The 22521-nt window shown below is 49.8% G+C and overlaps 1 protein-coding gene across 9 annotated transcripts in view; it reads left to right on the forward strand.

The window, feature by feature from the left end:
- Positions 1–22521, forward strand: part of TMEM241 (transmembrane protein 241) — a 59834-nt gene that overhangs the window by 13873 nt on the left and 23440 nt on the right. For 6 of the 9 annotated variants that reach the window (XR_002826645.1, XR_002826646.1, XR_002826647.1 and 3 more), the window contains exons 2-9: positions 2452–2498; positions 6365–6442; positions 9836–9898; positions 10080–10161; positions 12454–12531; positions 17989–18014; positions 20580–20631; positions 22148–22196. Coding sequence is in view for 6 of the 9 variants with exons in the window: in XM_023745715.1 (XP_023601483.1) it covers positions 2452–2498; positions 6365–6442; positions 9836–9898; positions 10080–10161; positions 12454–12531; positions 17989–18014; positions 20580–20631; positions 22148–22196 (475 nt within the window). In the remaining 3 variants the exon portion in view is untranslated. The remainder of the gene's footprint in view (positions 1–2451; positions 2499–6364; positions 6443–9835; positions 9899–10079; positions 10162–12453; positions 12532–17988; positions 18015–20579; positions 20632–22147; positions 22197–22521) is intronic. The other 3 variants (XM_023745719.1, XM_023745718.1, XM_006104460.3) reach the window with 2 other exon arrangements.

The following is a 22521-nucleotide window of genomic DNA, read 5'->3' on the forward strand; positions in this document are numbered from 1 at the left end:
TCGAGCAAGTCCAACCTTCCGTGAGGGGTGCAGGTCTCCCTTGGCTCTTGCAGTCGCGCTGTTTGCGAATCGCTGCTCCGGGTCAGTAGCCGCCGGGCTAGTAGCCGATCTCTGGATGCCCGGTGAACGCTGCCTTTACAGGCTATTCTCAATGGATTCCCTTCTTTGCTGAGCTTCAAAGCTTCCAAGATCTTGGCAGCTGGGAAGTGAAGGGCAAAGGGAGGGAGCGCGGGGCTGGAGCAGAGCCTGCGCGTGTGCCCACTGGGGTGGCTGCCTGAGGGGCCGGGAACCTATGCTAATTTCTTTATTGTCCTATTTCTCTGTAGTTTTCTCCTCAAACTGTTTCCCTCTCTGTCTAAAGGAAGTTCATTAAGAAAATCTTGCCCATTTTAGTTTCATTCCTTAGTCTTATTACTGTTTAGAAGAGTGGTGAGCCCTAGCAGTTTGGCTCATTGTTTAGAGCTTTGGTCCTTGAACTGAAGGCTTGATTCCGGTCAAGGGTGTGCACCTCGGTTGCAAGCTTGATCCCAGGCCCTGGTCCGGGGTGTGCGCGGGAGGCAACCAGTCGATTGTCTCTCTCACATCTGTGCTTCTCTCTCTCTCTCTCTCCTCCTCCCTTCCACTCTCTCTAAAAATCAATGGAAGAAATATCCTCTGGTGAGGATGAACAAAAAAATCCTATACAATAAAAGCCCAATATGCAAATCGACCCAACGTTGGAACCACCGGTCCTGTGACACACACTGAGGTGGGGTGGGGGGGGCGGGGCGGCGCAGATGCTCAATGCAGATGCTGCCCCCTGGTGGTCAGTGCACTCTGGGGAGCGCTGCTCAGCCAGAAGCCAGGCTCTCCCGCCTCCCTGGCAGTGCTAAGGGGCAGCAAGCTGAGCGGTAAGGAGCAGCGAGCAGGCAGGTGGTAAGGAGCAGGGGTCCCGGACATCCCCCGAGGGGTCCTGTTCTGCGAGAGGGTGCAGGCCAGGCTGAGGGACTCTCCCCCGCCCCTCAGTGCACGAAATTTCTACATGGGGCCTCTAGTAAGTAAATAAAAGTGGTTGGTGTTTGCTCAGCGTGCGGACAGCGTGTACTCAGCGTGCGGACAGCAGGTGCTGGGGCTGCCTGGCCTGGCCGGCCTGGTGAGGGAGGCGCTCCTCCGTCCGCAGGAGCTCCAGCGGTAGCCGACCGAGGCCCAGGCAGCCACCTGTCCTTCCCCTCACAGGTGCTAGCCCTTCCGTCTGGAGGCCAAGTCCACATCCGTTCTCCTTGTCAAGGCCCCCAAATTGCTCCTTTTCCCTTGAGAAACTCTTACTGCTCCTCTTCCAAATAGGTCTCTGTCTGAGCAATTCTTTGCTGACAGGAGAGGTAGCCTTTGTTCAGAGATTTCCTTGTTTTCTCACTGTTCTTGCGGGAGGTGAAGTGGCAGCTGCAGGGTTCTCTGTCTTGCCCAGTATCTAGGACAGGGGTCCTCAAACTACGGCCCGCCGAAAACATTCATCCGGCCCGCAGGGTGTTTTTGCCGCCGCTGCCTGTCCTGCTGAGCAGCTGACTCGTCCCGGGCCCGCAGTGCGCGTGTGTGGAATGTCTGAGGGACAGTGAACTGGCCCCCTGTTTAAAAAGTTTGAGGACAAAGCCCAGCACACAATAAACTAAGTAAATATTTGTTATTTGCAGGAGGGTTGTTAAGGGCGATGCAGGATATGGCCCAGATATTCACGCAATCTTCCTCTATGTCTGTTGTAGAATGAAAATATCAGGGGAAAGTGGGAGGGACATGGAATTATGGGAGTAAATAGACCAGAGAAAAGTGAAGGTCATTTCTAATAAACATGTGCACAGTGGGAGCCAGAATTGTGGCATTTAGGAACTCACACAGGGGACCCAACACCATTCTATTCCATTGTTTAGAGCATGTGAGCAATCAGTGGAGTCCATCCTAAAGCCCTTTAATAGAATTAGGCTTTTAAATAATTCTTAAAATGTTTAATAATAGAAAAAAGTAGCAAAAGATATCCATAAGGACAACTCCCCCCGCATTCGTAGAGTGCTGTCAATCTGATTGAAAGACAATAGAAATACAAGGTGACCTTAGCTGAGCTGGTTTTTAGAAAAACGCTTAAGCCCTTCTGGGTCCGGGAAGATGCTGCGTGGTCAGCCGTCCAGCATCAGACCCAGCGGCTGCCCCATTGCCCGTGTGGCCCTTCCTCCCCCTGAGGTGGTCAGGCTCTGGGGACCCGGGGAGCAGGCAGGCCCACTGTCTGGACCAGGGCTGGGAAGGCTTTTCTGTGTTGTTGTGTCTTGCCCTGTGTGTGATTGTGGTGGGGAGAGGCAGGGAATAAAGGCCTTTTTGAAACTTGAGTGTTCTTATGTTTCTGTGCTAGAGATTTCTGTGATGATGTGGTTTCTTTCAGTTCTCTATCATTTGAAAACGTCCATTAACCGGGTATTTGTTTTCCAGTACGTCCTGTCGGTCTTGAAATTTACCTGCCCTACATTGTTCCAAGGGTGAGTATTGCTGTGCTCTTTGCACACATTTGCAGGAGATGTTCTACCAGCATCACCAAGTCTCCTTTAAATATATATTTAAAAATGTTTCTAATTAAACGTATTGGGCTGACCTTGGTTAATAAAATTACATAGGCTTCAAGCTCATGATTTTATAACACATCATCTGTATATGCTGTGTGTTCACCACTCCAAGTCAGATCTCCTGTCACCAAGTACTTGACCTCCTTTACCTTTTATCTTTAACATATGTTTAATGACTGCATGGATTTTCCACCAAATAGATATACTGTAATTTATTTAACTATTCTATTCATGGGCATTTAAGTTGTGTCCCAGTTGGGTGGTATAAATACAATAGAGTTATCAGACTTTTTTTATACTTATCTCTGCCAAATTTCCAACTATTTCGTTGGCATAGATTCATTCCTACATTAGAAATTTGGGTTAAAGAATATGAACTTCTTTAGTATTCTTCTTGAATGTTAACAGAATCTTTTCCAAAAAATGCTTTACCAATTTACATTGTCACCAGACTGTACATGAGAGTTCTGTGTTATTATACTAGAACCATGACTATTTTTTTCTTCTCTGCTGATTTCATGAGCCAAAATTGGTATCACATTGTTTTATCTTATCATTTCTTAAATTACTCATCAAGTTGGACAGTTATATTTATTACTCACTTGCATCTTTTTTTTCTAGTGAAGTATCTATATTTCCCGTTTACACTTTTATTTCTACAGGGTTGTTTTTTTTGTATCTTTCTTAGCAGTTTATGAATTCCTCATATTTTAAGGATGCCAACCACTTGTCCATTATCTTTATTGGATTTTTTATTTTTGTTTTTTTTTTGCAATTTTATTTTGTTCTTTGCCTTTTTATTTTGGTGAACAGAACAATGAACAACCAGCCGAGCCCGCTGGGTAGGCCTCCCATTTATTATGCTTTATTTATAACCCTTTCTAGCCTTTGGGTTGTTAATGTAATATATAAAGTTGTTTCTGTCTTTTTCAAATGTTTTTTAATAGATTTTAGAGAGAGAGAGAAAAACATTGATCAGTGCCCCCCCCCCCCCCCATGTGCCCCAACCAGGGATCGAGCCCCCGACCCAGGAATGTGCCCTGACCAGGAATTGAACTGGTGACCTTTTGGTGCATGGGATGATGCTCAACCACTGCACCACCCCTTCCAGGGCTGAAGTTATTTTCTTGGGATCTATTTTTAAATATTTTCTTGGTAATAAATTTCCTTTAGTTTTTTCAGCTACAGTTGACATAAAATATTTGTTCCGCTGTACAACATAGTGAGTAGACATTTGTATAACTTATGAAACGATCACCCTGATAAATCTAGTACAGGGTATATTATTGAGTACTTCTTTGTCAACTTTTATGGAAAGGGGCTATGCTAAATTGTTTTAATTATTAGCATTTAAATATGCGGTAGAGCTCTTCATCTCTCATTTTTCTTCTTTTTTGTATTACACACATGCAAACAAAAAAGTAGGGCTCATGATCTTAATGTCAGACAAAGCGGAATTCAGGACAGAAAGCATGATACAAGTGAGGATAGATACGTGTTATAATGCTGGAACGTGCAGTTCAAAATGAAAATGATGGTGATGAACCTCTGTAACCCAGTAAACAGAGCATCATCATTTATCAAACAAAAGTGCAGGAATACCAGGGATAAATAGAAACATACTAGTAATAGGAGACAAGTTTACTACTATATTTCCATGACAGTTCAGTTGGACAAACAAGAACTTCATATGTATAATAATTATATTAATTAGCATACACACATATATGTGCTAAATAATACAATCTATATATCTATCTCTATATATAAAAGCCTAAGTTACCATTACGACCGGTCCCTATGACACTCACTGAGCACCAGGGGGCAGATGCTCAATGCAGGAGCTGCCCCCTGGTGGTCAGTGCCCTCCCACAGCCAACCTCCCGTGGCTGGCCAACCTCCCGCAATCCCTCCACCCCTCCACCCCCCTTGGCTGGCTGCCCGATTAGCACTGGGTCAGACAGCCTCAATCGGCCCCATTGCTGCCAGGCCGAGGGACCTCACCCGTGCACAAATTCATGCATTGGGCCTCTAGTATGTATATATTAACAACGGTCGATTTTTCCTAGTGCTGCAGGTGTCAGTTCTCAGCCACAACATATGTGGGGTCATGAAGCTCACCTGAGACACACTTCCTCAGCCTGCAGAGTTTAGGGGGAGCACAGGTTATAAAATAAGCACCCCTCCCCTTCCCAATGCAGAAAAAAGTATAGCAAAATACCCAAGTATTGAGGGGAACTATAGGCATAAACTTATCCTGTTTCCTTCTAGTTGCTTTTTTATTTAGGCAGCACATTCATAAATTTCAAAGCCATATTTTTAGTTATGACTTGGTGGCTACCTGCATGCTAGGGCTGAAGGAGAAGGAAGCAAGAATAACCACGAGGTTTCAGTCACTGCAGGTAAATCTAAGGGGCGGGCAAAAGAGAAAGGCAGGCCCACCAGGACAGGGGTCTTTGTTTTCGTCACTGATGCCTGGAGTGTCTAGATCAGTGCCGGGCACACAATGCACCCAATAAATATTTGTAGAATGAGTTACTTTGCCCTACTGTGCACCTCCTATTGTTTTGTTCATGGAGAATATTCCCTGGGCCTTTGCGAAGAGAACATAATCTCTATTTGCAAGATAGAGTGATATTTATCTAGTAACTAGAGGCTCAGTGCACAAATTCATGCACGGTGGGGTCCCTCAGCCTGGCTGGTGATCGGGGTCGATCTGGGGCCGGCCAACTGGGGGTAGGGACCACAGGAGGTTGGCTGTGGGAGCACACTGACCACCAGGGGGCAGCTCCTGCATTGAGTGTCTGCCCCCTGGTGCTCAGTGTGTGTCATAGCAACCGGTGATATGGGTCGCTTAGGCTTTTATATATATAGGTTTTTATTGATTTTGGAGAGGAAGGTAGAGGGAGAGAGACATAACACATCACTGATGAGAGCGAGTCATTGATTGGCTGTCTCCCACAGACCCCCTACTGGGGATGAGCCTGAAACCCCAGGCGTGTGCTCTGAGCTGGAATTGAACCCATGACCTCCTGGTTCATAGGTTGACGCTCAACCACTGAGTCACACTGGCTGGGCTCGACCATTTTTAAAACAAGCGAGTAGAACATTTAAGGTTGCATTTTAGAACAAATCCTTTGGCTTCAAGGGAGAGACTGGATGGGGCGGGGCAGCCTGGATGGGTCTGGTGCTGGTGTTCAGGTGGCAGGCCATGAGAGTCTGAGTAGGCAGAGGCGTAGGGATGGAAGGAAGGCTTCAGGCGTGGGAACTGTTATGGGGATAAATCAGTAGGATTTTGCAAGTAAATGAGGGAGGTGAGGATGGAGGAAGGGCCAGGACGGCATCTAGCTTTCTGGTTCGCTGATTAGGGAGAGTGGGAAGGCGACCAGGATGGAAGGCGGAAGTTCCAGGGAACGTTTTTTGGATGTGTTATATATGGGAGCTTGTGGGTTTCGGGTGAGCAGGGCGACTGGGAATCGTCAGTGCAGAGGCAATGGGAACGCAGGTGGGTGTGGGGAGTTGTTCAGGGCAGGTCTTGGTAAGGAGAGGCCCGATGTCAGCTCTTATGGATTCAAGGGAGTAAGTAGAAGTTGGGAAGGACAGTGAGCATTGGGGTGGCAATGGGAGAGAGAGGGAGGAAAAGGCCAAGAAGGTTGGATGTGTATATTTGTGTCGACAGATCTTCCTTCTGGGCGATGGCTTTGAGACCGTTAAGTTAAATTCAGATTGGAAAAAAATAAATTAAAAATTTAAAAATTCAAATGGACCCTTATTCCTTTCAGGTGGCAGACGTTAGTTGGTGGACTTTTGCTTCATGTGTCGTGGAAACTGGGCTGGGTGGAGATCAACAGCAGTTCAAGGTAGAGCCTCTCTGTGCTTCATGACTCAGACCTGCTTCCTCTTATGTGATTTCTCTCGGCTTTATGTTGGGAAACACGGGTGTTTATTTGAGCTGTTTGGTCTCTTAGTTCCCTTCTACCTTTAAGATGCAATGATTTTATAATCAAATAGGATGCAAGTAGTGTTTTTCTGGTTAGTAATGCCACTGACATGGTATTAAAATGAAGTGAGATGTGTAGTGTATGATACCATACTAGTTTGACTTTGTTTTACATCAGAAGACCACTATGAATGAGTTTCTAAATAAGCTTTTAAACATTGTTAGTAAATTTTGAAATTGTTTTCTTATAGAAGGATTAGAAAGAATATAAAGAACTTCCACTCTCTTTACTCAGATTCCCTAACAGGTGGGGGAGAAGTCCCACCCCTTAGTTTTCCATTGAGTGTCTTTGTGGAGCCATAACAGATATCTTTATAAAACTTCCAAATTTACCAGTCCTGTCCCTAAAGAATGAACAGTGAGACAATCAGTTAGGGTCCGGACTGTACTTTCTTTTAATGATGGATTATTTCTCTTTTTATTTTATTTCAGAGAGAGGAAAGGAGAGGGAGAGAGAGAGATAGAAACATCAATAATGAGAGAGAATCATGGATCGGCTGCCTCCTGCACACCCCCTACTGGGGACCGAGCCAGCAACCCAAGCATGTGCCCTGCTCAGGAATCGAACTGTGACCTCCTGGTTTACAGGTTGACACTCAACCACTGAGCCACACCGGCCGGGCAGGAACTGATTTCTTTCAGACCCTTGTTGGGCTTCAGGGATTGTCAGAACTTTGCTGAAGGTGTCAGTGTTTCCGTAGCAGCACAAAATGGGGTGACATGTTGAGACTCTCAGGCCAGTGAAATGGGAACTGGGGGAAGTGATGATTCTGGAGGAGAAGGACCAGTGATGAAAGTGCCCTGAAAAATGAAACTTTACCACAAAATGGCAGCGATCCCGTCTGTCTAGCCAGGGATACCCCTCGTGTGTGAAGCCTTGGGCTCCCAGCTCGTAGGTTCCGGAGGTGGGGACCAGGCGGCCTTACTTCAAACCAGGAGCCAGCAAGCAGAGACAGACCAGGTATGTCGGCTTTGTGGGCCGGGCCGTCTGTCACTGCCGCTCCCCTGCCTCTCATGGAAGCAGCCACAGACGGACGAGCGGACAGGAGTGGTCGTGTGCTAACAAAGTGCCGTTTGCAGAGCGAGGCAGCAGGCGGGGATTTGGCCCAGGGCCGTAGTTTGCTGACTCCAACTTTAAGTTGAGCTCTGTGACAGGGAGTAGCATCACAGCGTTCTTGGGATCAAGTAGTATTGGGGTTGAACTTGGTCAGGGGCATGTGGCCTGTGAGTCAGAGGAAGAGGAAGAGGGAGGAGAAAGGTCTAAGAGAAGGAGGAGGGAGGAGAAGAGAGAATAAGTCTCTGTGGGGGCCGTATTCACCAGTAATGGACCCCCCAGAAATGGAATCTAGGAACCTCCTGCAGTATTGAGCCAATGTCTCTAGAAGTCCTGTGACCTGCGAAACACATGGTGATTGACAGCTGTGAGGCGTTACTGTGGAGGCAATGCCGACAGGCGCCACGTGAGCCTGGTGTCTTGGTCACTCGTTATTTTCATGTGTGGAAACTTTCTCGGTCCACTGGGTGTCAGTATAACACAGGGAGTTTCCAAGAATTCAGCCCAAGGGGCCCTTGAGGCATTCACGAACAGACAGACCGAGTGTTCAGGGAGCGGATGCACCCTCTGATGTGCGCTGTATTTGAAAACAAGTGATTTAATTTAATCAGCCTTCATCTCAATAACAACAGTTTCATCGTTCATGCCAGCATCTCACATGCTGCTTGTAAATGCTTTCTTCACCGGGTGCTCAGGGACAGGAGTGTGCGCACACAAAAACAGACCCACAACTCCAGCAAGATGCAGCATTTGTAAAGCATAAATCCTGTGAGAATAACTGTGTAGCCCGCAGTTTTCAAACCAGACCCTGTGGCAAATAGTTCTTCAACAGGGACTTACTCTGCAATTGTACCGTCTAATCTTTACCCCCAGGAGTCACTGTGAGCTCCTTTCCTTTACACACACATGCACACATACACACACATGCACACATACATATACATATACACACACACACGCACACATGCACACACACGCGCACACACACACCTACTCACTGGCTCGGCCGCTCCTGGAGGCCCATGGACCACAGAGAGCCAGGACCACCCCAGGATTTAATGCCCTCTGGCCTCCTTTGTTGGCATGGAGACAATGTAAGATCACCCAGCACTGAGGTCCAGATGGTGCCGCCTTGTGAATGAAAGTTGGAGAAAGAGAGAGTGCGCTAATAAACAGTCTGTGCTCCTTTGTTCCCGATGTGCAGGCCACTGGCTCTCTTAGAATCCTGCATGTCAGAGCTGTAAAGGAGGGTGTATTAGTCAGTGCAGGCTGCCATAACAAAAACACCACTGAGCCACACCAGCCAGGGGAGACGACACATTTTCATGCCATGCTCTCTGGGAAGTTGTACAAAGGCAGGTCTGACCACGGAGCGGGTGCTGCTCATGCTGATGAAGTTGACAAAGATCATGTTTGAGCGGGAGCCACCCAGGAGAGCAGGCCGTTGGTTAGTTGGGATGATCATGTCACATCCTCCCGAGACGGCTTCATTTACTGATGCCTGTTATTTTTTTTTATTTTTTTTTTAAATATATTTTATTGATTTTTTTACAGAGAGGAAGGGAGAGAGATAGAGAGTTAGAAACATCGATGAGAGAGAAACATCGATTAGCTGCCTCCTGCACACCTCCCACTGGGGATGTGCCCGCAACCCAGGCACATGCCCTTGACCGGAATCGAACCCAGGACCCCTCAGTCCGCAGGCCGACGCTCTATCCACTGAGCCAAACCGGTTTTGGCTGATGCCTGTTATTGGAATAACTCAGAACTTGAGTTTGAGGACTGAATGCATTTGTAACTGATGGGGAAGCAAGTTGCCACCTTGGTGAGATGCACTCCCTATAAACCGGATTTTGCTTTTTCTGGGAAGAGCGGGTTCTAAACTTCCTTGAAAAAGCAGTTCTTGGTGTGGCCATGACTGAATCAGTCCTTGGAGACTCCGGAGCCGGCACTCGGGCTCTCGGTCGGAGAAGCTGGCACGTGGCCTCCCAGCTCAGGCTCTAGCTCGGCTGCTTTCCCAGTTCTGTCCTTGGACACTGTGGGTCCTTTGGTTGTGGTTCCACGGAGCGGTTTGGTGTATTGCCTTTAAATAGCCTTTAAAATTTTTAATGTGGCATAAGTTCAAAACTTCTGGCTACTTAACATCCAAAGAATAATGTTCACTGCTTCTTTAAAAATTAGATTTGTTCCCCCTCCCAGCCTGCAGGAGGCTTTTTCCACGTCCAGCTCACCTGTGTCCTGCGGTGGGACCACTGCCACTAGGTAGGTGGCCGAGTGGCCTCCATCACCCTCAGAGATACACTTGTCACACTGCTCGACTCCCCCAGGGATGTGTCATAGCTGCTGTCACTGCATCTGGGGGACCTGAAGGTAATTCCTTCCAGCGAAGGCTTTGGACATAAAGTGTTGACGGAAGTATTATGGCCTCTTTTCTTCTTTCTAGATCTGATGTTTTGGCATGGCTTCCTGCTTCGGTGCTGTTTGTGGGCATAATCTATGCCGGTTCCAGAGCATTATCCAGACTGGTGAGTGTTGGAGGTTTTGGGGGACAGCCCTTCTCTTGTCTCTTCTGCCCCCCTGCCTGCTAGCTTATTGCATCCGGTTAATGGGACAAAGCTTTGATAATGGTATAGCTGAGTGGAGAGCAAGCCCTGGACCTGAGGCACATGGGCCTGACCCACTCTCTCTCCCTGGATTGAAGACAAACAGGTAACAGGGAAGGGCCGGCTTCTTTTAGACGAAGAGATGCACAGATGGAGGTGCAGGAAAAAGGGTGGTGGTGACTTTGTGGAGCTGTCGATAGGGCCGTCCTCGGGCCAGGAGAGGGTTTAGCCTGCCCCTTGCTCCCGGGGAACGGTAACCCTGCCCCTTGGTAATGTGGCCGGGCCATGCTGGGTTCAGGCGTGGAAGTACGTGCCTGGTACAGGGTTGATGCCCAGTAGCATGGGATGCCAGTGAAAAGAGCCTCTCTTCTATCCTCCTACCCTGTCCCCCTGGATTGAGCTCAAAGGTGGGAACTGTGAAGAACAAACTTCTAGTTACGTTATATGGGACGCCAAAAATTTAGTTATTTTGCCATCAAAAGATAACCTTTCATACCACCACTGACCAGAGACTGAGAATGTGGCTTAAAAAAAATCTAACGATAGTAATGCCTCTTCCCATTTTTAAAAAAATGTTTTTATTGATTTCAGAGAGGAAGGGAGAGGGAGAGAGAGAAACATTGATGATACAGGAGAATCATCGATAGGCTGCCTCCTGCCCGCCCCCTACTGAGGATCGAGCCTTGACCTCCTGGTTCAAAGGTCAATGCTCAACCACTGAGCCATGATGGCTAGACTAACCTCTTTCCATTTTTTACCCTGGGACTAACTGTTTTTATCTGTCGGAAAATGATTGCATTCCTGCTTTTGGAAAATGCAATATTTACAGAACAGTTGAGGCCTTTTATGTAAAGTTTGTTGTTATGTGAAAGCAGTAATAAAACAAACGAGATCTGCCTCACTGGACAACAATATTATTGCTAGGACAGCTCCCAAGTTGCAAAATAGTGGTTGAGAATTAAAAGCAGTAATTTATAAATTAAATCAACATTTTTCTTTCACGATTTACAAGCCTGAGTAGATGGGCTGCTGTGTGCCGTGGGGGGAAACGTCCTGGGGGGACACGTCCTGGGGGGACACGTCCTGGGGGGGCTGAGAAGTGACCCCGTGCCTGTCGGCGCTCAGCCAGACCCGAGCTGTGCCCTCCTGCGAGTCTGCTGCCTTACTTGCAGCCGTGACCTTGGGGGCTTCCTCTCCTCTGCAGAGTAGAGCACTGGGTAAAAAAAACTGTGTTGTCCAAAGGTTTTTAAAGTTTTTGTAGGATCTGGGTAGTTACTGATGCCAGAATTTTGAAGTTTGAATAACAGAAGTGCATACTAATAACAACTTTTTTTGTTGTACAGTGTTTCCATATGTTTCTAGAGTGATTTCCCCTGTGTATTTGTATGTGTTTCTCATAGTCACCTGACAGGTGATGGGTGAGGCAGATGGTAATCGCCTGACAGAAGACGGCGGAACTCAAGTGTTTCAAGTCTTGGTCATCTGCCTCTGGTTCTAGATAGTGGTCTAGATAGTGGTCTGGACAGTGGTCTAGAGAGTGGTCTGGACAGTGGTCTAGATCAGCAGTCGCCAACTGGTGGTCCGCAGACCACTGGTGGTCCGTGAGGTCTGAAAGGTTGGCAACTGCGGGTCTAGATAGTGGTCTAGATAGTGGTCTAGAGAGTGGTCTGGACAGTGGTCTGGACAGTGGTCTAGACAGTGGTTTAGACAGTGGTCTACACAGTGGTCTGGACAGTGGTCTAGAGAGTGGTCTGGACAGTGGTCTGGACAGTGGTCTAGACAGTGGTCTGGACAGTGGTTTAGAGAGTGGTCTGGACAGTGGCAGCTCTTCTGGCCTTTTCCCTTTCCAGATTGGCTCTTTAGGACCAATGCATATCCACTGAGAGCAGGCCAGTCCATCTTGCAGGTGTCCACTTATTCACGGGATGTGTCCTCTGTACCTGGCACAGTGCTTGACACACAGCAGATGCTTCGTAACTGTGTGTTGATGGAATAGCCGTGGAAGGGAGCCTCTACATCCACCTCACCTAGCACAGTACTCCAACCAAGAGCACCAGTCCCTGCAGACGGGGTGTTGCTGGAGATGATTATATATACTAGCATATGTGAATGCCAAAGTTCCCACGGATCTTTATTTTTAAGCAGAAATCAAGAGTTATGTAATCATGAGATCACAGAAAATATTTTCATGCTTTTTATTCTGTTTCCTTTCAGGCCATTCCTGTGTTTCTCACTTTGCACAATGCAGCTGAAGTTATTGTCTGTGGGCACCGGATGTGTTTTCGGAAAGAGGTAAATGATAATGCATGATGCCAGTTTCACGTCCCTTGCTTTAAATTTCAAAGCATGCCTTTTTTTTTAATGGCTGAAAGTAGTGTCTACCTTCTCCGGATATCTGTTGCCAGTCAGGACTGCCGGACAGGGGTTATTACTTTCGAGGACCATGGTTTTGACATCTGTCATCCACCAAGCATACGTGGGAGTGCGTGTTAACCCCGTGGGCCTCCAGGCCAGGCCTGAGCCAGGGCCTGGGATGCAAAGAGGGATCCCCTGTGGGCCTGGTGGTTCCCCTCCCAGCGCCTCCCAGCATCTCCCAGCGCCACGTGGACGCCCATGTCCAAGCTTTCTGTAAGGCGCTGGGCAATGCCGGGGACAGACATTCCTTTTCCTTCCCAGCTCCAGCTCAGCCTCACACCAGCTAGGACATGCTTCTTCACCTCTGCGCCTCCGTCTGTGAGGGGGCAGTGACCCCACCCAGCTCATAGCACTGTCAGGAGGGCGCAGCGCGGCACACATGAGTGCTTCCCACGGTGTCTGGTGCGTAGTAGGTGCTCTGCATGTTAGCTGTGTTTATTGACATTATTAGTGGTGGTTTTAACTTGGTCCCTCTTTCAGGAGTTACTTTTTTCCTAACATCTTCCCTTTTGAAATGATTCCATATCAAAATTTTGGAACTTTTAAGAGAGGCTGGTGAGCCATTCACCAGGCAGCACACTTCTTACAGGTGGGCAGGAGGGAGGAGTCCCTCCTGTGGCCGAGGCCACTGAGCACCCATGCACCCTGTCATTCCTGCCTGCAGCTCCTGGGTTACCTGCCCTCCTCTCCATACTAGTTATCCCTCCCTCTCTGCTGGCTGTTTCCCTCGGCCCACCACACGCTCAGTGCTCTCAGTCAGGGGTGGAGCAGGTCCTGGGAGACCCACTCACAAAAACTGTGCTTACTTTTAAATTTATCTTTATTGTTGAAAGTATTACAGATGTCCCTTTTCCCCTCCATTCACTCTCTCTACGCCATACTCGTCCCCCTTATGCATAGTGTCTGTGTCCACGGTTAAGCATATCTATATATATAAAAGGCTAAGCAACTGTTTGACTGTCCGACCAGTTGCTATGATGTGCACTGACCACCAGGGGGCAGATGCTCAATGCAGGAGCGGCTGAGCTGCAGTGACTTGGCAGTGGCGGTTCTTGGGTGACGCACCCCGGCACCAGAGAATAGGGAGCCCGATTCTGGGTGCGTCACCCAAGAACCACCCTCTTGCAATCCGGGACCCCTCAGGGGAAGTCGGAGAGCTGGAGATCCCCGCAGGCCAGCCGAGGGACCCCTCCTGCCAGAGGAACCCCGCTCACTCTGCAGACGCCCTTCGAGCTGTGGTGCCACCCTAGGTGTGGCTGGTCAGGGAGGGACCATGGGAGGTTGGCTCCAGGGCATGTCCAGCCTGTCTCGCCCAGTCCCGCCCTGCCGGCCACCTTCTAATTAATTTCCTTTCAATGTGCACGAATCCATGCACCTGGGCACTAGTCCTATAAAGGGTGTTCCAAAATTCACGCAAGATTTGAATTTTGCGTGAGCATTAACAACAACAACAAAAATAATAAAAGCCTAATTTTACTTGGTTTATTGAATTAGATTCTAATATCTGTTGCCCTTTGATTTCAATCCCTTCAATTTGATAAGCATTACCAACTACCAATTATGGCCCAGGAGCAGGGACAATGAAGACCAATGAAGACCACGGCTTTGCGTATGTGCCAGCAAAGCCGTGGAGGCCATTTACCCCATGTGCTATTCCATACATAACCCTATACTGTATACTTTATGAATCAATAAAAAAATTACAATTTTTAATTATAAACCTGTGTTTTCTATCAAAATTACTTCTTGCGTGAATTTTGGGACACCCTTTATAATAAAAGCCCAGAGATTGAACAGTGGAATGACCAAAACGACCACTTGACCAATCTCTATGACGCACACTGACCACCAGGGGGCAGATGCTAAACACAGGAGCTGCCCCCTGGTGGTCAGTGGGCTCCCATAGTGGGAGCACCACTCGCTCAGCTGACCAGGATGAGCGGCTGCTCCCACAGAGGGCCGATCCCCGCAGGCCACGTCCCCCACCAGTGCACGAATCCATGCACTGGGGCACTAGTATACGTATAAGTTCTTCGGTTAATCTCTCCCCACCCACCCTCCCCTGCCAGCCCTCTGAGATTCTGCACTCTGTTCCATGCCTCTATGTCTTTGGATCTGTTTTGTTCATCAGTTTATTTCGTTCATTAGATTCCACATAGGAGTGAGGTCATGGATACTTGTCCTTCTCTGAATGGCTTATTTCACTTAGCACAATACTCTCCAGGTCCCTCCTTGCTGTCTCAAAGGGTAAGAGAGCCTTCTTTTTTTACAGCTGCGTAGTATTCCATGGTGTAGATACACCACAGCTTTTTTATCAACTGTGTTTATAAAACCAAAACTGAACAGGAAAGCCAGCACGCTGCTGTGCCCATGCACCCCCCCCCCCATCTCCACTCTTCTCGTCCTGGCCCTTGCCCACCACTGAGTCTATGCTGTCCACATCCTCCCGTCTCTCTCATCTCCCACCATTTCCTGCTTTCACCCCCACCATTACCTGAAATTGCTCTGGCAGAAGCCCCTGATGGCTTCCTGTTTGCGACTCTGTTTGTCTTTTGCACCTTTCACCACCCCACACCCTTCTCTCGACTCCCTCGCCTCACATGATCTACATTCCCCTCCCTGCTGGCCTCTTCCCGAGCCTCTGGCTCTTTCTTCATAGCCGCCCGTCCAGGGCCTCCCCGGGCTCTGTCTCGGGAGCCTAGGAGACCAGACACTTTCTGGACTCCACCCTGTGGCACCGGCTGCTTCAGTTCCCGGTGACTCCCACGTCCCCGTCTCCAGCCCAGTGCTGCCTCTTCCGCCCAGCCGTGGGGCCTGCTCGGTGTTTCCTGGGCAGCTGAGCTGCAGAGGGGTCCAAATGGTACTGGCGTGTTTCTCAGACTCGCTTCTCACTGGGCTCTCCCCACCCTGATCACTGTCTCTCCAGCCAGAACCAGCACGTGAGGGCTGTGGCCTGAAAGGGCTAAGGGGTGGTGGTGTGGGGGGTAGTGGTGCGGGGGGGACAGGCCTGGCCGATGGGCTGTGGCCAAGCAGGGTCATAAAGGGCCGGGCTGTGGCGCTAGGTTGTGTGTCCCAAGCCCTTCGACCTTGGGCAGCTGACCTAATTTCTTGGGGCCTCTGTGTCCTCACGTGTAGCCCGTAACCCAGGACCCTAAAGAACTCGGACGCAGTCAGGACTGGTAGAGTGCGAGGATAGCCACGGCCAGAGCGGGGAGCCCTGGAGGCAGTCCTCTAACCCAGCCACGCGATTTGTGTGTGACGTTGGCAGTGACTTGGAGGCGTGGCCTTACCCCTGGATGACACCCCCCACCCCGTGTTCCTGGAGCCCCGGGGGATGGAGCTCTGTAGTGACTTTCTGCTCATTTTTATGCTCCGTGTCTCAGGTCTGAGCTCCTTTAGTCTGAGGGGTTCAAAATAAAAAAGGTTGCCCGGCTGGCGTGGCTCAGTGGTTGAGCATCAACCAATGAACCAGGAGGTCGAGGTTGGATTCCGTCAGGGCACATGCCCGGGTTGCGGGCTCGATCCCTAGTAGGGGGCGTGTAGGAGGCCAGCGAACAATGATTTTCATTCATCATTGATGTTTCTGTCTCTCCCTCTCCCTTCTGAAATCAATAAAAACATTTAAAAAAAATAATAAAATAGCCCTAACCGATTTGGCTCAGTGGATAGAGTGTCGACCTGCGGACTGAAAGGTCCCAGGTTCGATTCCGGTCAAGGTCATGTACCTTGGTTGTGGGCACATCCCCAGTTGGGGGTGTGCAGGAGGCAGCTGATGGATGTTTCTCTCTCATCGATGTTTTTAACTCTCTATCCCTCTTCCTTCCTCTCTGTAAAAAATCAATAAAATATATTTTAAAAAATAATAAAATAAAAAGTATTCTCTCCTCTGTGGAATGGTGCGCTTGCTCAGGCACGGACTGGTTTGCTGCCCTGTAACAAGCTCCCAACAGCTGGGTGAGCATGTTACTCATAGGAGCGTCGGGGCCTCCCTCCTGTCTCTATCCCTCTGTCCCTACACGTCCGTCAGTCCTTGAGATGTTGGTTATATTTAGCTCAGAACCTCTTAGGGACACATTTTCCCCGTCATGGGGACGATTATCCAGTTGTTCGGAGCAGGTCACCTGTGCCTGGGTCATCCGTTCTGTACTGAAGGGCAAGGTGTCGCCACCAGGGGGCAGTGGAGGCACGGTTAGCCTGTGCCCTGTGCTCTGTGCCCTGTGCCCTGCTGAGGCAGGACCCACAGAGATGAGCGAGGGAAGTCTGTGCATTGAAACAGTGGGGGCTGGACTGTGTAGTGATGGGGAGACTTAGGGCTCTCGCCAGTGCTCTCTTTTAATCAGTGTGGTCGTACTTCACCCTTAATCTGGAGTCAGAAAATCATAGTGAGGCCCGGCCAGCATGGCTCAGTGGTTGAGCGTCAACCTATGAAACAGGAGGTCAGGGCACATGCCCGGGTTGCAGGCTCAACCCCCAGTGTGGGGCGTGCAGGAGGCAGCTGATCAATGGTTCTCCCTCATCATTGATGTTTCTATCTCTCTTCCCCTCTCTCTTCCTCTCTGAAATCAATAAAAATAAAATTTTAAAAAAGTATAGTTTGTCCTCAGCCAGCAAAATAACCCTCTGAAATGCTCAGGATTGACCTGTTCTCCTACCTGACCGTTTCCCCTGCAAGTATAGAGCAATCTGTGCTCCTCCCTGCTAGACTTTCTCCCCGAGTGCAAAGACTCACCCCCCTAAGCCCACCACAAACAGGAGGTGACCAAGGGAGCGTCCGCATTAGAATTTCTTCATTTCCCCGAGCTTTGAGGGCCAAGTTGAGATTCCTGCTCTTATTTTTCCTTCTCGGTCAGGGTGGAGTCCAATGTCCCTTCTTTTTTTCTGTTTCTTAATTTACACATCATGCCAGAGAATTTATAGCACCGCTGAGAGTCAGAGCTGGATTAATGGAAGGAAAATTAAAGAGACGGCTGGACCGGGAGTCGGACACATGCGTCAATCCTTTATCACAGTTACATCGGCCTCTCCCTCCCTCCCGTGGTGCATGGGGCAGGGGAGGCTTGGCCGGTGTCTTGCTGCTCTCTCACAGGAGACGTATTTGGACAGGGCTGGGGGTGGAGGGAGGACCGGTGGCGGGGATGGGAAGACTGCACCCCCAGGGCGCTCTGCCGAGGCGACAGCCTGGGCGCTGAGTCATCCTTCCTCTGTCCCAGCAGCGAGGCCTCAGCAACACTCAGTGCAGCTGCTGCTCGGCCCCCAATGAACTTGGTCTTAACGTTTTCTTTTAAGGAAGAGGGTTTTTAAAGACTAATTATAAATCTCTCTATTTTCATGCAGAAAACGCCTCCTGCCAAGATCTGTAGGTAAGTTTAAAACACACACACACACACACAAACCTCTAAAATACAAGATTTAACCTGATTTTTAACTTCGATGATAAAACTGTTTGTTGAAGATTCATACTTGAGAGTTGACAGAGGAATTTGTTATAAATACTCATATATCCCTGTTTTGAGTCTTACTCTAAAACTTACTTCCTCTTTTTCTGGAATATTTTATTCCTAAGGCAAAAACAACCACTGCTGATTTCAGTTGTCCATGCCCAAAACCTCACAGAGTTGTGCAATCCCAATGGAGAGTGAAAATGGAAAACATGGAATGACTTAAAAATTTAAAAATAGTGTTCACAGTTTATTGGGTTGAAAGCATTCCCAGTGGAGAGAGCACTGGCTTGCGAGTCAGGGATCTGCATTGTGATCCTGGGAGACGGCCAGGTGACAGCGGGCAGGTGTCATCGCCACCCCCTCCTCCGTGCCTCAGTGTCCCCGGCAGGAGCTCAGGCAGGCGTGCGCTGGTTCTGACCCAGACGCCTGGTGCGCTTCCTGTCCCCCTGCAGGAGCTCCGTGCCGGGGCGAGAAACCCAGCCAGAGGCTTGTTGTTCCAGCATTTCTGGGCTTCCATTCAGTCTCTATTTTTCACTTTATTACAGGCTGCTACTTGGAAAAAAAAAAGAAACATCAGGACTCATCCCCTTGTTTAAGAGATTAGCAGGTGCTGCCCTAGCGGGCGTGGTTCAGTGGATAGAGCGTCTGCCTGCAGACTGAAGGGTCCTGGGTTCGATTCTGGTCAAGGGCACATGCCAGGGTTGCAGGCTCAGTCCCCAGTGGGTGACAGGCAGGAGGCAGCTGATCAATGATTCTCTCTCATCATTGATGTTTCTATCTCTCTCTTCCTCTCCTTTCCTCTCTGAAATCATTAAAAAATATTTTTTTTAAAAAAAGAGATTAGCAGGCGCTAAATAGGCATGAAAGCCCACCAATACTGAGGCAGGTAGGCATTGCCCAGGGCCGTGGTTGGTGGGAAACCAGGGCTGTCTCACCTCCCCTCAGCCTGGAGGGTCGTCAGCTTTTGGGGACCCTCATGCTCATGGCCTGAGGATGAGGAAGGGTCCTGCGTTCTGTAGAGCCTTCATCCGAAGGTAGACCCCAAACTCATTAGGAGCCTTCTCTCCTCCCACCTGAAACCTTCCCTTCCTGGGCAGCCCAGCAAACCCTCCGACAGCTTCACTCCATCCAACCTGTTGCCTCTGAGCCCGGAGCAGTCTGTGCCTTGAAGTCCTCTGTGTGTGTGTGTGTGTGTGTGTGTGTGTGTGAGCTGGGGGGCTGGAGAGGGGAGCCTTTCTGAGCCTCAGGATGTCCCATGTTGTCCTGACCTTCCAGGTCGTGTTGCCCCCACTCTGAGGGTCCCTCCATACCAGCCCCTGGGCCTTAGGCCCAGGGCCGGGGATTGATGCTGCAACTGAGGTATGTGCCCTTGACCGGAATCGAACCTTTCAGTCCTATGGCCAATGCTCTGACCACTGAGAAAACTAGGGCAATAGTTTTCAACCTGTACCTCCACCCAGGGCCTCCACTCCAGCAGATCTCAGGCACCGTAGCATCTCATCTGTAAATATCTGAGTATGGATAAGAGACTTTCCTCATAAAACCTTTTATTTAGGAAAGAGGTTTAAACCTACAGAAAAGTTGCAAGACCGTTACAATGAACTCGCTCGCATATACCTTTTGCTTAGATTCACCCATCGAGAAAATACATATATACATACATATCACATAAATAAGAATGTGCATATACAATTATTCTTTAATTTTTTTCTGAGCCCTTTTAGAATAAGTTGCAGAGACCTCGTCCTTACCCCTGAATACTCCTAAAAATAACACTCCTGTGTAAACTGCAATTAAACTTAGAAAATACATATCTTGCACAACCCTGTTCTCTAATGTGGAGTCCATGTCCACACTTGGCCGTCTATCCCAATGTTGTCTTTCATGGTAATCTCTCCCCGAGATGTTGTGTCTGCATGCTCTTCAGTCTGGACGGTCCCTCTGCCTCCCGTGGTCTTTCACTGCCTTCACAGTGTGTGTGTGTGTGTGTGTGTGTGTGTGTGTGTGTGTGTGTGTTTGTGAAGTTTTTTTCTATTACATTTTTTTGGGTGACATTGGTCAACATGAACATACGGGTTTCAGTGTGGGTTTCTGTTGACAAGATCTCTATATGCACCTTGTGCCCAGCACCCTAAGCCAGATCTCCTGTCCCCACATGTTATTAGCCTCGCATTTTTGAAGAGGGGAAGCCCAGTTTTGTGGATTGTCCCTAAATTTGAGTTTGTCTCAAGTGTTTGCTTATGATTCAGCTTTGATTTTGCGAATGCCCTGCCAACGCTCGTCTTTGGGGAGACGGCTGGTGGTCGGTGGGGCACACAGTTGAAAACTGCAGAAGTCATGGGCTCTCTGAGAGTGGACAGGGGCCGGGCTCGGTCTTGCGGGACCGTGGCCTCCACCGAGCTCCGTCCGTGTATCTCAGCCCCATGCTCTCGAGGATTCGTGGATGCTGAAGCCTGATGCTGCTTGTCTTCCTTCTCTCCACAGCGCCCTCCTGCTCCTGGCCGCTGCGGGGAGCCTCCCCTTCAATGACGCCCAGGTGAGCTCAGTCAGTGTTTTCCCTCCCCAGTTCTGTTACCATGAAGCCTGCTCATGGGAGCAGAATTCCCCAGTCCTCCCTTTTGGGGTCAGAATGAGCCTGCGCGGAGGCATTGAGTGCTTTCAGGCCGGGTACCTGCTGGCCAGGCCAACGCGTTCCCTCGGGGCCCCACCTTCTCCCCGAGGCTGTGCAGTGGGGCCGCCAAGCTCTGGCCTCTGGGTGCTGCGGTGGGTGCTGTGGTGGGTGCCGTCTGCCTCCGTAGGTTCTTGGAGAGCCTGCAGCCAGCGCCCGAGTTGCCCGAGCCTCGCACATTGGGGCGCAGCGGACTTCTCTCCCCAGGCCTCTTCGCCTGCCCCCCTGTTTTTCTGTCTGAGGCTGAGACCCAGCCGCACTCCAGGAGTCCTCTCGCTGCTGGGACTTTCTTTGCTCCCAGCACTTACCAAGGCTCCAGGAAGTGTCAGGCCCCGAGCCAGACTCTGGGCACAAAGACGTGTCCTCGTTCAGACAGAAGGCGGGGTCTCGTCAGAGCAAAGGAGAGGAGGGCAGACGATGGAGAGGATTGGCAGAGCGGCCAGGGCTCTGCCGGGCAGGTGGGACGTGTGAGCACCTGAGAGACCTGAGGACACGGGACGGGAAGCTAACAGTTCCGGGGCCTGCTGTGTGCCGGGCTCGGGCCGATGCTCCCTGTGCCCCACTTAAACCCTCAAGCCCACAGGGACCACTGTGTCTCCACGTCGTAGCCAAAGACGAAGGCGGCCCATGCGGTCACCAGCGGACGATTGAGTGGGATTTTAGAGTTTAACCCAGATCTTTCCGATGCTGGAGCCAGGCCCCGCTTTCTGGACCTAATCATGAAGAGGGAGGAGGGTTAGCCAGGAGCAGGCAGGGGTGGACCCCGCCCTGGGGTGCCCTAAGCATGCTGGGACTCAACTCCATTGAGCACCTACTACGCACGTGGGTGCTTCTAGGCTGGTCACTGGCTCCTAGAATTTACGTTCAAGTGCAGGTGGCGACAGAGACAGGAATTAGTAAAACTGGGGGATGAGAAGCTCTGTGGAGACAGGAGGGGAGGGGAGGAGGGCTGAGCCGGGGGAGCATTGGGGCCAGGGAGAGCGAGTTCCCTTTCTCTGTAGAGGGGCCATGGATGCGCTGGAGGGGGCCAGGGCTTGTCACGATGCCGGGTGCCCTGAGTTTGGAGTTCACCCTGAAGTGTCCCTGGAGCACTGCCGAGGGATTTGAGGCCCTAGGTGGTGACATCATCAGGTGGCCTTCTAGATGCCGGGTGTGTGTGTGGGGGGGGGTGGAGAGGGGAGTGGGAGAGGGCTGGGGGCAGGGAGCATGTTGGGAGAAGTGGCAGGCACCTGGTGAGACCCTGACTCCAGGCCCCACAGTCCCGTCTGGGCCCCTGGCTGGTGCCCGTGCCTGGCACTGTGCGCTGACATTTAGGGTATCTGATTGCCAGACTGGCCTGTTCGTGGGAACCTGTAGCCATATTTCTTCAAATCCTGTCTTACAGTTCGATCCAGATGGGTACTTCTGGGCTGTAATTCACTTACTCGGTGTAGGTAAGTCTTAAAAGAACGCTTACTATGATAATTAAGGCTTATTATTTAGATCTTACTGTGAATCTGCTTTTTAGTGACTTTGGACAACAGGAAGATTAAATACAGTGTCGAGGTTAAAATAAATGGACATTCTCTGGTTTGATTGTCCTGTTTGGGAGGTTTTCTCAAACTGTATTTCCAATACAGTCTCTCTTCAGGGACAAACACAAACTCACCACGGCGCGGCTCTGCTGGCTCAGGCCCTCCATGGGGGGCTGATCGGTCTTCCCTAAACACGGTGGGAAGAGACCCAGAAGTTTGTGCCAAAGACACCCCATCAATATAC

This window comes from Myotis lucifugus, unplaced genomic scaffold (assembly GCF_000147115.1).
Source record: "Myotis lucifugus unplaced genomic scaffold, Myoluc2.0 scaffold_574, whole genome shotgun sequence".
NCBI lineage: Eukaryota > Metazoa > Chordata > Mammalia > Chiroptera > Vespertilionidae > Myotis > Myotis lucifugus.